The sequence below is a fragment of the Xenopus laevis genome, chromosome 9_10L (assembly GCF_017654675.1).
Source record: "Xenopus laevis strain J_2021 chromosome 9_10L, Xenopus_laevis_v10.1, whole genome shotgun sequence".
NCBI lineage: Eukaryota > Metazoa > Chordata > Amphibia > Anura > Pipidae > Xenopus > Xenopus laevis.
Genome location: NC_054387.1, coordinates 135614372 through 135628632, shown reverse-complemented (window position 1 = coordinate 135628632; position 14261 = coordinate 135614372). Strand labels below are relative to the sequence as shown.

At 40.6% G+C, this 14261-nt stretch overlaps 1 protein-coding gene across 3 annotated transcripts in view; it reads right to left on the bottom strand.

Moving 5' to 3' along the window:
- LOC121398042 overlaps positions 1 to 11850 on the bottom strand; it is a 31643-nt gene extending 19793 nt beyond the window's left edge. The window contains exons 1-5 of one of the 3 annotated variants that reach the window (XM_041576532.1): positions 11356 to 11850; positions 11042 to 11208; positions 10189 to 10287; positions 9904 to 10089; positions 8773 to 9689 (exon numbers count right to left, since the gene is read on the bottom strand). In XM_041576532.1, coding sequence (XP_041432466.1) covers positions 9519 to 9689; positions 9904 to 10089; positions 10189 to 10287; positions 11042 to 11200 — 615 coding nt within the window. In that variant the 5' untranslated portion in view covers positions 11201 to 11208; positions 11356 to 11850 and the 3' untranslated portion in view covers positions 8773 to 9518. Of the gene's footprint in view, positions 1 to 8772; positions 9690 to 9903; positions 10090 to 10188; positions 10288 to 11041 lie in introns of those variants that run through there. The other 2 variants (XM_041576534.1, XM_041576533.1) reach the window with 2 other exon arrangements.
- Positions 11851 to 14261: the final 2411 nt, after the last annotated feature.

Here is a 14261-nt window from a genome sequence, read left to right as displayed (position 1 = left end):
CATGACATCAATAACGTGCAAATGGCAGCAATTTTAATTTTTCCCATTTAAATCATCAAAGAAATCTGATTGGTTGTTTTTGGCTCCACCCACTTTTCCAGATTTTGATCCCGGTCCTCCAGGGACCAACTGTGCCAAGTTTGAGGCCCCTCCCATGAACAATCTAAGAGCGGCGACAGTTTTAACTTTTCCCATTGAAACAAATGGCTAATATTTGATTGGCTGTGGTAGACTCTGCCCACTTTTCAAAATTTTAACCCCAGTGACCCATGGTGCCAAGTTTGGGGTCTCTGGCTTTAACACTCTGGGAATGACAGTGTTTGACATTTTCTCATTGAAGTCAATAGGGAAAATCTGATTGGCTGTTTGTTGCTCCGCCCACTTTTTGGAGTCCCCAAAATGTGACAGAACTTTTCAGGTTGACCCCATGACTAAGTGACCCAAGTTTGGTGAGTGTAACTTTAATGCTGTACGAGTGGCAAAAGTTTCACATTTTCCAATGAAAGTCTATGGGAAAAAATGGGGTCTTTGGGGGGCCGCCACAGGGCCACGGAGGGTGGGATTGCTTAACAGAGCACAAGCAACCTATTCGGGTATGAGCCCAACAAGTGTGCAACGTTTCATAATTGTACTCCTAAAACTCTGCGAGGAGTAGCGTTTAGAAAATTGCTAACATTCCATTGGCTGTTGGTAGCTCCGCCCAATTTGGGGTGCCCCCCCAAAATACATATTTTTATTCGCTTTTTCAAAGCCAACATAATAATAATAATAAGAAGAAGAAGAACGAGCTGAACTAGTAGATAAATATGTTGGCTTCTTCAAAGCCAACATAATTATTTTTGAAAGATAAATGCATTTTCTTTGAGGATAGAATTAAATGTTTATCATATGAAATAGAATGAAATGACAAATAATTCAAGGGGAAAGAGGTTTATGTGCAACTGTTGCATTTCCAAAATAAAATGTTGACTGTAGAGACCCAATATATGAAGTGTGAAGGTAGGAATTCTTGTTTATTTACACAGTATTTGGCAGCTAATATATAAAAAAAACAAAAAAGGTTGAACTCGATGGACGTGTGTCTTTTTTCAACCTTACTTACTATGTTACTATGTACTATTTTAGATGATGTCATTTAGGAAGTGAAATCACTACCAATTTTAGCATTTCAATTTCCATTTAAACGAGAATAGCAAAGAGCATTTATTTCTTTTAAAAAAGTTCATTTTAAAAAATGATGAAAAACTACAAAAGAAAGGAAATATTTAACAAAAAAGATTCTTTAACTGCAAATTGAAAATAACAGGAAACCATTTCATAAAATTCTTTGTTGAAAAAGTTATTTGCTAAAAATTAGTAGTAGGAAAATCCACTGATTTTCTCTATTTTCTGATCATTTAAAATTTGTGCAGTATATAAAGAGGGCCTTGTTTTTTATATAAAATTAATTTTACTGTGTAGATGTCATCTAAACATTCTATTGTTTCACCCCCTCTATTTACGAAGAAGTTTTAGATGAAATCACGTGAAATTGCTGTCAGTGTTGGAATTTAAATTTCATCAAATAGGAAAGAGCATTTATTTCATTTCAAAAACATTATGGAAAACTAAAAAAAAATTTATTATTTAATTGCAAATTAAAAATAAGAAACCATTTCATAAAAATTTTTGTTGGAAAAGTTATTTGTACTGATGGGCGAATTTGCGATGTTTTGCTTTGCCGAAAAATTCGCGAATTTCCTGCAAAATTTGCGAAACGCCGAAAAATTTGTGAAACGGCACCGGCGTCTTGTTTTTGACACCGGCGTCCTTTTTTTTATGCCGTGGTGAATTCGCGCCTGGCGAATATATTCGCCCATCACTAGTTATTTGCTATAAATTAGTAGTAGGAAAATCCACTGATTTTGTATAAAATTAATTTTACTGTGTAGATGTCATCTAAACATTCTATTGTTTCACCCCCTCTATTTATGAAGAAGTTTTAGATGAAATCACGTGAAATTGCTGTCAGTGTTGGAATTTAAATTTCATCAAATAGGAAAGAGCATTTATTTCATTTCAAAAACATTATGGAAAACTAAAAAAAAATTAAATATTTACCAAAAAAGATTATTTAATAGCAAATTAAAAATAACAAGAAACCATTTCATAAAAATTTTTGTTGGAAAAGTTATTTGTAGTGATGGGCGAATTTGCGATGTTTTGCTTTGCCGAAAAATTCACGAATTTCCTGCGAAATTTGCGAAACTCCGAAAAATTTGTGAAACGGCACCGGCGTCTTGTTTTTGACACCGGCGTCCTTTTTTTTATGCCGTGGTGAATTCGCGCCTGGCGAATATATTCGCCCATCACTAGTTATTTGCTATAAATTAGTAGTAGGAAAATCCACTGATTTTGTATAAAATTAATTTTACTGTGTAGATGTCATCTAAACATTCTATTGTTTCACCCCCTCTATTTATGAAGAAGTTTTAGATGAAATCACGTGAAATTGCTGTCAGTGTTGGAATTTAAATTCCATCAAATAGGAAAGAGCATTTATTTCATTTCAAAAACTTAAAAAAACATTATGGAAAACTACAAAAAAAATTAAATATTTACCAAAAAAGATTATTTAATTGCAAATCAAAAATAACAAGAAACCATTTCATAAAAATCTTTGTTGGAAAAGTTATTTGTAGTGATGGGCGAATATGCGCCGTTTCGCTTCGCCAAAAAATTTGCGAATTTCCCGCGAAATTTGCGAAACACCGAAAAATTCGTGAAACGGCGCCGGTGTCTCGTTTTTTACGCTGTGGTGAATTCGCGCCTGGCGAATATATACGCCCATCACTAGTTATTTGCTATAAATTAGTAGTAGGAAAATCCACTGATTTTGTCTATTTTCTGATCATTTAAAATTTGTACAGTATATAAATAGGGCCTTGGTTTTTATATAAAATTTATTTTACGGTGTAGATGTCATCTAAACATTGTATTGTTTCACCCCCTCTATTTATGAAGAAGTTTTAGATGAAATCTCGTGAAATTGCTGTCAGTGTTGGAATTTAAATTTCATCAAATAGGAAAGAGCATTTATTTCATTTTAACAAATTATTTATGAAAAATCTACGGAAAGATCAATTGGAAATAGGATTTGTCTGACCCTGCAAAAAAAATGTCAATATTGGATGAAAAAGAGGAAAAATAATGGAGATATGAATGTGCTGGAAAGAAGTTTGTTATAACTAGTCGAAATAGAAAAATTCAGTGAATTTTGTTTCCCGGTAGTTTTCCGATTTGTAAAGTTTATAAACGGATGCCCAGATTGTCATGTGATTGTGTTTTTAATTAACAGCAGAAGAAAAAGTTATAAATGATCAAATTCACTGTTAAATTTAATGTACATGTAAGTCATCCTTTCCCCCTCTTATTTATTTGCCTTAATATTGTGCCCAAATATAAATATTGTATATAATATTATTTTTGATTTTATTTTTAAATTTACATTTTTTTTTCAATATGGTATTTTCAAAAAAAAATAAAAAAAATTCAAAAATAATATTGTAAAACATTTTAAAAGTTACTGCTATTCTATGTGCAAATTTGCTGGTATAGCTGAGCCTGTCTGCTGTCTTCCAGTCATGTGACTTAGATGAGTCAATGGTCTGGAATTGCTTTCACTCTCTGATCTCCCTTTACTTTTTACCATCTTTCTGGTTCCAACTGACCAATCATAACTAATTGTCTGCTATACAGACAGAGAGTATCTTATGGCTGCCAGGTAAAGGATCCATTATATTCCCTTATGCACCTAGGAAAATAATTCATAGATATATTTCTTTTCCATTTTGATTTAAAAAATCAAACCATGTGTATAAATACAAATATACAGAGAAGGAATGTTCTGGGCACACAATAAGCTATACCCTCATACTGTACTGTCTAAGGGAATCAATATGGCACCTCCCTCCTCCCATATGTATAAATACAAATATACAGAGAAGGAATGTTCTGGGCACACAATAAGCTATACCCTCATACTGTACTGTCTAAGGGAATCAATATGGCACCTCCCTCCTCCCATATGTATAAATACAAATATACAGAGAAGGAATGTTCTGGGCACACAATAAGCTATACCCTCATACTGTACTGTCTAAGGGAATCAGTATGGCACCTCCTCCTCCCATATGTCTAAATACAAATATACAGAGAAGGAATGTTCTGGGCACACAATAAGCTATACCCTCATACTGTACTGTCTAAGGGAATCAATATGGCACCTCCCATATGTATAAATACAAATATACAGAGAAGGAATGTTCTGGGCACACAATAAGCTATACCCTCATACTGTACTGTCTAAGGCAGGGATCCCCAACCTTTTGAACCTGTGAGCAATATTCAGAAGTAAAAGGAGTTGGGGAGCAACACAAGCATGAAAAATGTTCTTGGGATGCCAAATAAGTGCTGTGATTGGCTATTTGGAAGCCCTATATGGATTGTCAACCTAAATTGAGTCTCTGTTTGGCAAAACACTTGGCTTTTATTCAACCAAAACTTGCCCCCAAGCCTGGAATTCAAAAATAAGCACCTGCTTTGAAGTCACTGGGAGCAACATCCAAGGGGTTGGAGAGCAACATGTTGCTCACGAGCTACTGGTTGGGGACCACTGGTCTAAGGGAATCAATATGGCACCTCCTCCTCCCATATGTATAAATACAAATATACAGAGAAGGAATGTTCTGGGCACACAATAAGCTATACCCTCATACTGTACTGTCTAAGGGAATCAATATGGCGCCTCCTCCTCCCATATGTATAAATACAAATATACAGAGAAGGAATGTTCTGGGCACACAATAAGCTATACCCTCATACTGTACTGTCTAAGGGAATCAATATGGCACCTCCTCCCATATGTATAAATACAAATATACAGAGAAGGAATGTTCTGGGCACACAATAAGCTATACCCTCATACTGTACTGTCTAAGGGAATCAGTATGGCACCTCCTCCTCCCATATGTATAAATACAAATATACAGAGAAGGAATGTTCTGGGCACACAATAAGCTATACCCTCATACTGTACTGTCTAAGGGAATCAATATGGCACCTCCCTCCTCCCATATGTATAAATACAAATATACAGAGAAGGAATGTTCTGGGCACACAATAAGCTATACCCTCATACTGTACTGTCTAAGGGAATCAATATGGCACCTCCTCCTCCCATATGTATAAATACAAATATACAGAGAAGGAATGTTCTGGGCACACAATAAGCTATACCCTCATACTGTACTGTCTAAGGGAATCAATATGGCACCTCCTCCTCCCATATGTATAAATACAAATATACAGAGAAGGAATGTTCTGGGCACACAATAAGCTATACCCTCATACTGTACTGTCTAAGGGAATCAATATGGCACCTCCTCCTCCCATATGTATAAATACAAATATACAGAGAAGGAATGTTCTGGGCACACAATAAGCTATACCCTCATACTGTACTGTCTAAGGGAATCAATATGGCACTTCCTCCTCCCATATGTATAAATACAAATATACAGAGAAGGAATGTTCTGGGCACACAATAAGCTATACCCTCATACTGTACTGTCTAAGTGAACAGTCTGATCAATATCAGACACAGCAGGCAGACTTTGACAGGGTCGGACTGGGGGGCCCAGGGCACACCGGGACTGCTGTCCAGGGCCCCCCTCTGGCCCCCCCGCTACCTACTTTTAGGCGAAGCGCCACTTGGTATACTTGCCTAGGCGGCGCATCGCGCATGCGCAAAGATCACTAGGCGCACATGCGCAGACAAAAACTGTTTGGGAGAGGGGGTCTGGCCTGGCGGGGGCCCACTAGGGTCGGGGCCCCCCGGGTATTTTCCCGGTGTTCCGGTGGGCCAGTCCAACACTGGACTTTGATATGGAGGGCCACATAAGGTGGGGGGTCGCAGGCCGCCAGTTGGACAGCCCTGCCATAGAAGGTATTAGAGTAGGGAGTCTTTTCTGGCCCCTCAGATAACCCATGAGGCTGATCATTCAGAGCCAATGGAGTATGAGCTTGAATTTTGGGACTCCCTGCCCCCTGACCTTGTGTGATTGTGTGATTGTGCGCTTGTGTTTCCCTGTGTGATACCTCTATAGGATAAAGATCTGTGCCCCTGACTATAGGCTCTATGTCCCACTATGTCTGTTGTTGGTTTGATGTATCAACATTGGGCACATGGGGTTGGGAGACTGCTGGGCTTGTGTCTCATTGGTAGAGGCCACTGTATAGTCACATATAAAAGAACTTTTCCATCTTTATTTGCCCCTTTCTACTGCAAGAATTCCTTGGCATATATTAGATATATAAGGGCTTTTCTGCTTCTAATCAGTGGCAGCTGTGTGCCCAATGGCAGTTAGTGATTGTGAGTGAGTGAGTGTATGTGTGTGAGTATGAGTGAGTGTGTGTGTGTGGGGGGGTGTGAGTGTGTGTGTGGGGGGGGTGAGTGTGTGTGTGTGTGAGTGTGTGTGTGTGGGGGGGGTGAGTGTGTGTGTGTGTGTGGGGGGGGGTGAGTGTGTGTGTGGGGGGGGTGTGAGTGTGTGTGTGGGGGGGTGAGTCTGTGTGTGGGTGTGAGTGTGTGTGTATGTGAGTGTGTGTAGGTGTGTGAGTGTGTGTGTGGGGGCGGGTGTGAGTGTGTGTGTGTGTATGTGAGTGTGTGTAGGTGTATAAGTGTATATGGAGGTGTATGGGTGAGGGGGGCAGTACTGGTATGACTATGGGGCGGTATAATTTCTGGTAAATTACAAAAATTCCCTCATTCTCTGGTGACTCAAAATAACCCGATTTTCCCAGCAGCAGGGGAGGGATATTCCAGCTCTCTGATTGGGTCTTTCCTGCCCAGCAAAGGGTTAATGTAGCACTTGGGTGGGGGTTGGGGGGGCCCCTGTGAGCCCCAGAGGAGTGGGTTGTGGGGGGCACCTCATGCACATAACACTGTTTCTATACAAAACCTTTATTGTAATAAATAAAACCACAACAATTAGAAAATATATAAAAATATAGTCAAATGAGAATTCATCAAATTTGGGGCATTTGCTGATTGTGAGAAACAATGAGATTCTGGTAAATCTTGTCCTACAAATGTTACCCCCCCCCCCGTCCCCATTTCCCATAAAAGCGGAGAATTTCCAGCAGCTGATTGTGACTTGTGACACTGAGTCTTGTGTAGATGTGACTCCCTGCACTAGTGATACCACAATGGTGTCATTGCTCAGGGGTGGGGGCAAGGCGGACTTTCTACTGATATTCCCAACCTCCAGGTAAACATCACTTGTATATCCAAGAGACAAACCACTATCAGGGGTAAAGGGCTATGGCAGCTGGGGCATTTTGATTTTCACTAGGGGTAGTTTCCCACTGCCACAAATCCCCTCCCTTGGGAAACAAACAGGGGTCTCCAGATACCTGTGACCCTTCATATTCCTGTAACCCATGCACTTTGCTTATATTACTGATTGGAATAAAGAAGCTGTGCAGCTGAGTGATTGTAGCGTCACTTTGTTCATTGTGCAGTGATGGGTTCCAAGGCAAAGGGAAAACAGATCTTGAATGTTTTAGTAGAAATGAGTAATTGTAGAATGGATTAAAATGCCTAGTGTGTGTGACTGTGGGACCCCCGGGCCATGGAGAGGGAGCCTCAGCAATGTGAGCCATTGTAGCGTCAGTCAAAATGTCCAAAGTGCCATAGCTCTTACAAAATCATTTTATTTAATCCAGTTCTGAAATAAATACATAATGGCAACACATAATGATGGGATAGGATTATGGGATGTCAGCAGCCACTATTGCCCATAGGTTTGCTCTTGTGATCTTACAGGGAACTCTGGTGCCGGTGCCCTGATGCTTCACCTCATTCACAGTCTAATAAGTGCCATGGTGCCTCTGTAGAACGCCCAATTCTTTTATTTGTCAATCCTTCTGTGCCAATTGTTGTACCACCACAGGTACCATACAGAAGGACCAGCTCACCTTTAGACCATGGAATGGACACCCACATTATTGCTGGGGTGCAAGTAAACACAAGTGTATTAGAGTCTAATACGGTTATAGGACAACAGCACAATGCATGGAGATACAAAATAGAGTATTACTAAGGACCTACCAACTGAGCAGCACCCAAAGCTATGGCACCGCAGCAAAGAACTGTTCCAAGCCACCGTGATCTATTAGACTTCCAGTTACAAAATAAGTGACTGGTCTTTTATACAGACAAAGTCAGATACTTATAGACAAATGTTATTCCCATAGGGATCAGTCATAGGGTACAGGGCACATTTTTTATCAATGAAACTGTCATTTACTTTGCACTACCTTGCTTTATACATCTGATGCATTCCCCACACCAATAAATACGATTAAATACCCCTTTCTCACAAGGATAATAAATACGGTAACAAATTCAGGTACAAAAATACTGTCAATATGTAACGGAAATGGCAAAGCATGCTGGGAAGTCAGTCAACTGCTAGTCAAGGGATAAATGGATTTTCTTGGTTTGGGAAAATATGTTTCTATCCATTGACTTGATGATGAAAAGAGGCGTTGTATGAGCAATAGGCGGAGTTATAGGAGGGGTTATATGGAGCAATGGGAGGAGTTATAGGGAGGGTTATATGGAGCAATAGGAGGAGTTATAGGGAGGGTTATATGGAGCAATAGGAGGAGTTATAGGGAGGGTTATATGGAGCAATAGGAGGAGTTATAGGGAGGGATATATGGAGCAATAGGAGGAGTTATAGGGAGGGATATATGGAGCAATAGGAGGAGTTATATGGAGCAATAGGAGGAGTGAAAAGAGATGTTTTGTGGTGAAGCCAGAAGAATTATAGGAAGAGGGTGATTACAAACATTAGAGGGAAGGGTTTTTGGAGGAGGACGATTTTTCTGGAGACAGGGTCAGAAAATTAAAAGAAAAGGCTATGTGGAAAAGTGGGAGTAATTGAAGGGAGGACTTCAGTGGAGACATGCAAGTAGATATATGTAGGCAGTTCTGAAGAAAAAGGAATATATATGAAAGGGTTTAATGGAAAAGTAGCATCAGTTACAGGGATGGGCTAATTGAGACGATGGGGGTGTTCAAGGGAGGGCTTTATATAAAAAGAGGAGTTAAATGAAGCAGTAAGAGATTTAATTTGGAGCAGTAGAAGGAATTTTGTGGACAGGTACTGGAAAAACTTGTGATGAGCTCTAAAAGATTTGCAGTAGTAGTTCCCATTATGAAGATGCCTATATCAGCTCTAGGTAATTTTATATAGGATCATCTAATCAAATGATTTAAGGACCCCTAAGTGCAAATCTTGCCCCCTTATCCATGTCATGAGAACATTTTGCTCCCAGCAATGAGAGACTTCCCAACAGCCTGAGGCCAGTACAAATCTTGCATAGTGTCTGTATAAGGACTTGTGGGAGTCGAAGGAGGTCAGCCGGATAACCAGCCTAATGTGCATGTGACTCCCCAGCCCAACCCTCTCTTAACCTCTGGTGGTGTGGCGTAATGCGGCGTATTCTCTCACCGCCCGAAACAGGAACTGCTCCATGCTTCGTAGGGCCTGGAACATCTGGATACGGCTGTGCCAGTCACTGCCATCGAAATAGGGTTCCCTCACTGTCACCTCAGAAGGGGTCACCTTAAATAGTGACATCTAGAAAAAAAATGTAAAAAAAGTAAATCAGTATGTCAGTAAAGTATTTATATTTGTAATTATACACATGGGGTGGGGCTGCTCTATTGCTTCCCTTGCATGGTACAGTATTGCAGTAAAGCTTATAATTAAGTGCCTACTGGATTTGGATGATTTGCACAACAGGAGATCTAGGTGACTAATAAAACAAACACAAATACTTAAGGTCACATACCTGTATTTTGATATGGTGCAGAAGGTCTCGAAGGTCTAGTCGCACAATACTGATCAACTCAGCAAAAGGAATATGTGCATCTCCACTTTGGCCAGATCCTTCCTTCTCCCTCCACTCCTCCATCTTATTCAGATACACTGGAAACACCTGTAGACCCTCATGCAACAGCCTAAGACGTTCTCCTTCCTGGGGAAGAGACATTTATGAGTAGGATGGATGGAGTGGGATAAATTGTGAAGTAGAGGTGCAAAATAAATTCAAAAGTGGCCATGAGAACCTACTCACCTTTAGCCTGAGCCAATCCTTGATGCTAATGCTGGCTAAGGGGAGGTTTCCCATGCTTCTGGAGAAAGTTACTTGAGCCCCCTCCAACCATGTTTTCACCTAAAAAGGAGGAACCCGTAGTTATCTTACTGACACTCATAGAACCCAAAATATGAAATAACTGAGACCCATGAAAAAAGGTGAAGAGAAGGTTCACCATTGTTTGTGGATGAAATATGAAGAGGACTGAGAATTTAAAAGCAGTAGGAATGGATGTAGAGGGTCAAGAGAGTGTTGAGAGCATTAGAAGATTGAAGGAAGTAGAAGAGGGATCAGAGCTTCATCCTACTTCATCAAAGCAAATGGTAATAGTTTTTTTCCATTTATAATTTGTTTATTCACGCTAGCTCACTGCCTGTCCCTCCTAAAATTCTGTCCCAAAAGGCTAACCATTATAGCCCCCATAATGCCTCTTGGTCTACTTTCTTTGTATTCAAGATAATGTTGACTATAGCCTGCCCTTAGCTTTTTTTTGCCAACCATCTCTCCTGTTGTCCACCATTCTCTACATGTTGCAAATGTCCCAAATGTTTTGGGGTAGTTTTACAGAAAGTTATATGACATATTAGATCAAAGTGAGATGGAGAAGGAGGACTAAGACAGAGAGTATAGCTGTGGTCCTTGAATGATGGAGAAGAACAGGATGGATGAAGTCAGAGGGTGAGAGATGAGAAGAATGGAGAGGTAAAGGATGCATTAGGTCTTTGGAGAAGGAGGAGATGGATGTAGCGGGCCAGGATGAATCAGCAAGAAGATCCCCAAGATGCAAATGACAGTATGTAATATACCATTACACCCACACTTAAGTACTTACATAGATATTTTTCAGGTTCCGGCTCTGATTCAATAGCTTCTTGGAGAGTTTCAGGCTGTTACTAAACTCATCCCAAAGATTGACTCTTTCATGTTTTGCTGCCTTCATCGGGGCTCCGTGTAGATCTCTGATTACTACACAAAGGGGCAGCAGGGCCATAAACACACCTAAAGGCAGAGAGCAATTGAATGTAACAGGGTGGCAGAATAAGGTAACACTTGAGACAACAAGCAAGGCTTCAGGCAGAGGAGAACATGGCAGTGCTACTCCAGAGACATTGACTCTGTCTTCTCAGTCTCCCTCTGACTACCTACCTTAACTCATATTCCTCTCCCCAAATCCCTTTCCATTTTCCTGAATTCCTAATACAGTGGCTATCTGGCTTCCCTCCTGCCAATGCCCAAAGATGCCTCCACCATATTCAAAGCAAGCCTGCCTCAGTCACAGCCTTCCTCCGTTTGGTCTCACTCTCTCTCTCTCTCTCTCTCTCTCTCTCTCTCTCTCTCTAGAGTCTTGGTGGACTTCCCTGTCCCATTTTTTCTGTTCCTCTCTTTCACACACCCCTCCACTACTCTCTGAGTGATGTTATTGTCATCTCATCTTCCTGATTTCTTGCTATTTCACAACAGTCTTTGGGTAATTTTATTATTAGTAACACTCAAATTTCCTGCCTTGTGAGCAAGAAGCTCAGTACTATTACTGTCAGACACCACCCCCGGCTGGACCAGAAAATTCCTCTCTCTGACACCAAAACATTTACTATAACAATAACGTCATGCAAACAACTGTCTCATCTCTTGTGTCTCAGCACATTCATCTCGGAAGGCAGAGACTCTGCGACTGCTAAATTATGAGAATTATTCATGGCTATCCATCCATTATATCACAAGTGGAACACTGTTTGCACTCATGGAGATAGTGAGATGGAGATGATTCTTGCAAACCAAAACTGGGAGAACTCTTACCTCCATTGTTCTGTAATTTTACAGGTGTATAGGTGTATAAATATGAATAATCACTATGAACTATAAGTCACTATGATGAATCATTATCTCACTAGATCAGTGATCCCCAACCAGTGTCTCACAATCAATATGTTGCCCCCAGCCCCTTGTATGTTGCTGATAGTAGCCTTGAAGCAGATGCTCAATTTCTGGCTTGGAGGTATAAACACCACACATACTGCCAAACAAAGCCTCCTCCAGTCTAGCATTCCACAAGGACCCCTGCTCAACATGGATGGGTGGTCAGATTATCAGTATATTTCTAACCCCAGAACATAATAAAATATCTGTGCCAAAAACTTACCTTGTAGGCACTTGTTCATCTTATCTGAGTTGAGCTGTCACCCAAGTGTCTTCTCTTTGTCTGTCTAAGTCCTGTTTGCATTTTGCAGTGAAGGTTATATAGTTATGGACAAGTTTCATTTTAACGCCTCCAGTCCAGTATATGGGAAGGGGGGTATTCCCTTTCATCTGAGGTCTCCTGGGCATTCAGCAGTTCCCTTTTTTCTAACAGAGACTAATACAGTCTCAAGGCTGTTTCGAAGAAACTATGGGGCTCCTTGGGGCAGCAACTAAGGCAATTCAGTTTAAAGACTTTTGGCTATTTTGCATTTACTTTCACACATTTTTTTGTTTTTTATATCCATCTGGTCCAGAGTGAAAAAAATATCTGAAACAATAAAAAAAGAGTAGCCTAGCGTATAAGAGCATTCATGGGGCTGCGGTAATTTTGTTTGTTAATGTGTTTTCAGATTCCAAAGAAATCGGTAGTTTGGATGCCAAGCTCTTATACGAATAGTCAGCCAGCACTCACCACTTTGATTTTTAGTTGTAACAACCAGGTGCACGTCAATAGGTGTCCACTTCCACCAGCTTCAATATCCCACAATCACAATAGACAGCACCAGTCTTGAAGATTTGTTTAAAAAAGCCTTTATTGGAACTTCATGGCTTTATCTGAACAAGCGCAACAACGTTTCAAGCCGCATGGCCCTTTATGCCACTTGATAAAGGGCCATGCGGCTTGAAACGTTGTTGCGCTTGTTCAGATAAAGCCATGAAGTTCCAATAAAGGCTTTTTTAAACAAATCTTCAAGACTGGTGCTGTCTATTGTGATTGTGGATGCCAAGCTCTAACATTCTATTCCCACTTAAAAAACTTATTATCTTACTGCAATCAGGGAAATGTATGGTGTGGCAGAATCTCAACTCAGCATTACAAGCCTGCAAGTCTGACACATTGAGCATTAATGCAGATTGGAAACATATTTCCCTTTCAGGGTGTTTGTGGCTTTTCTGGGATAATTGAATTAATTGATTTGATTAATTTAATTGATTCTTTTGTCATACATAGTAACATAGGAACATAGGAACATAGTAAGTAAGGTTGAAAAAAGACACACGTCCATCAAGTTCAACCTTTTTGTTTTTTGGGGGTTTTTTTTTAATCCACCTAACTGCTAGTTGATCCAGAGGAAGGCAAAAAAAACCCCATCTGAAGCCTCTCCAATTTGCCTCAGAGGGGAAAAAAATTCCTTCCTGACTCCAAAATGGCAATGGGACCAGTCCCTGGATCAACTTGTACTATGAGCTCTCTCCCATATCCCTGTATTCCCTCACTTGCTAAACACCATCCAACCCCTTCTTATACCTATCTAATGTATCAGCCTGTACCCCTGATTCACTTCCCAGCTCTCCCTGTAACACCCCTTTCCCTCCTCTAATCTCATTGGCTCCCTCCTGTCTGCTGGGAGGAGCTACTGGTGAATAAAGCATCCGACCCTTCCTTGTACCTATCTAATGTATCAGCCTGTACCCCTGATTCACTTCCCAGCTCTACCTGTAACACCCCTTTCCCTCCTCTAATCTCATTGGCTCCCTCCTGTCTGCTGGGAGGAGCTACTGGTGAATAAAGCATCCGACCCTTCCTTGTACCTATCTAATGTATCAGCCTGTACCACTGATTCACTTCCCAGCTCTCCCTGTAACACCCCTTTCCCTCCTCTAATCTCATTGGCTCCCTCCTGTCTGCTGGGAGGAGCTACTGGTGAATAAAGCATCCGACCCTTCCTTTTACCTATCTAATGTATCAGCCTGTACCACTGATTCACTTCCCAGCTCTCCCTGTAACACCCCTTTCCTTCCTCTAATCTCATTGGCTCCCTCCTGTCTGCTGGGAGGAGCTACTGGTGAATAAAGCATCCGACCTTTCCTTT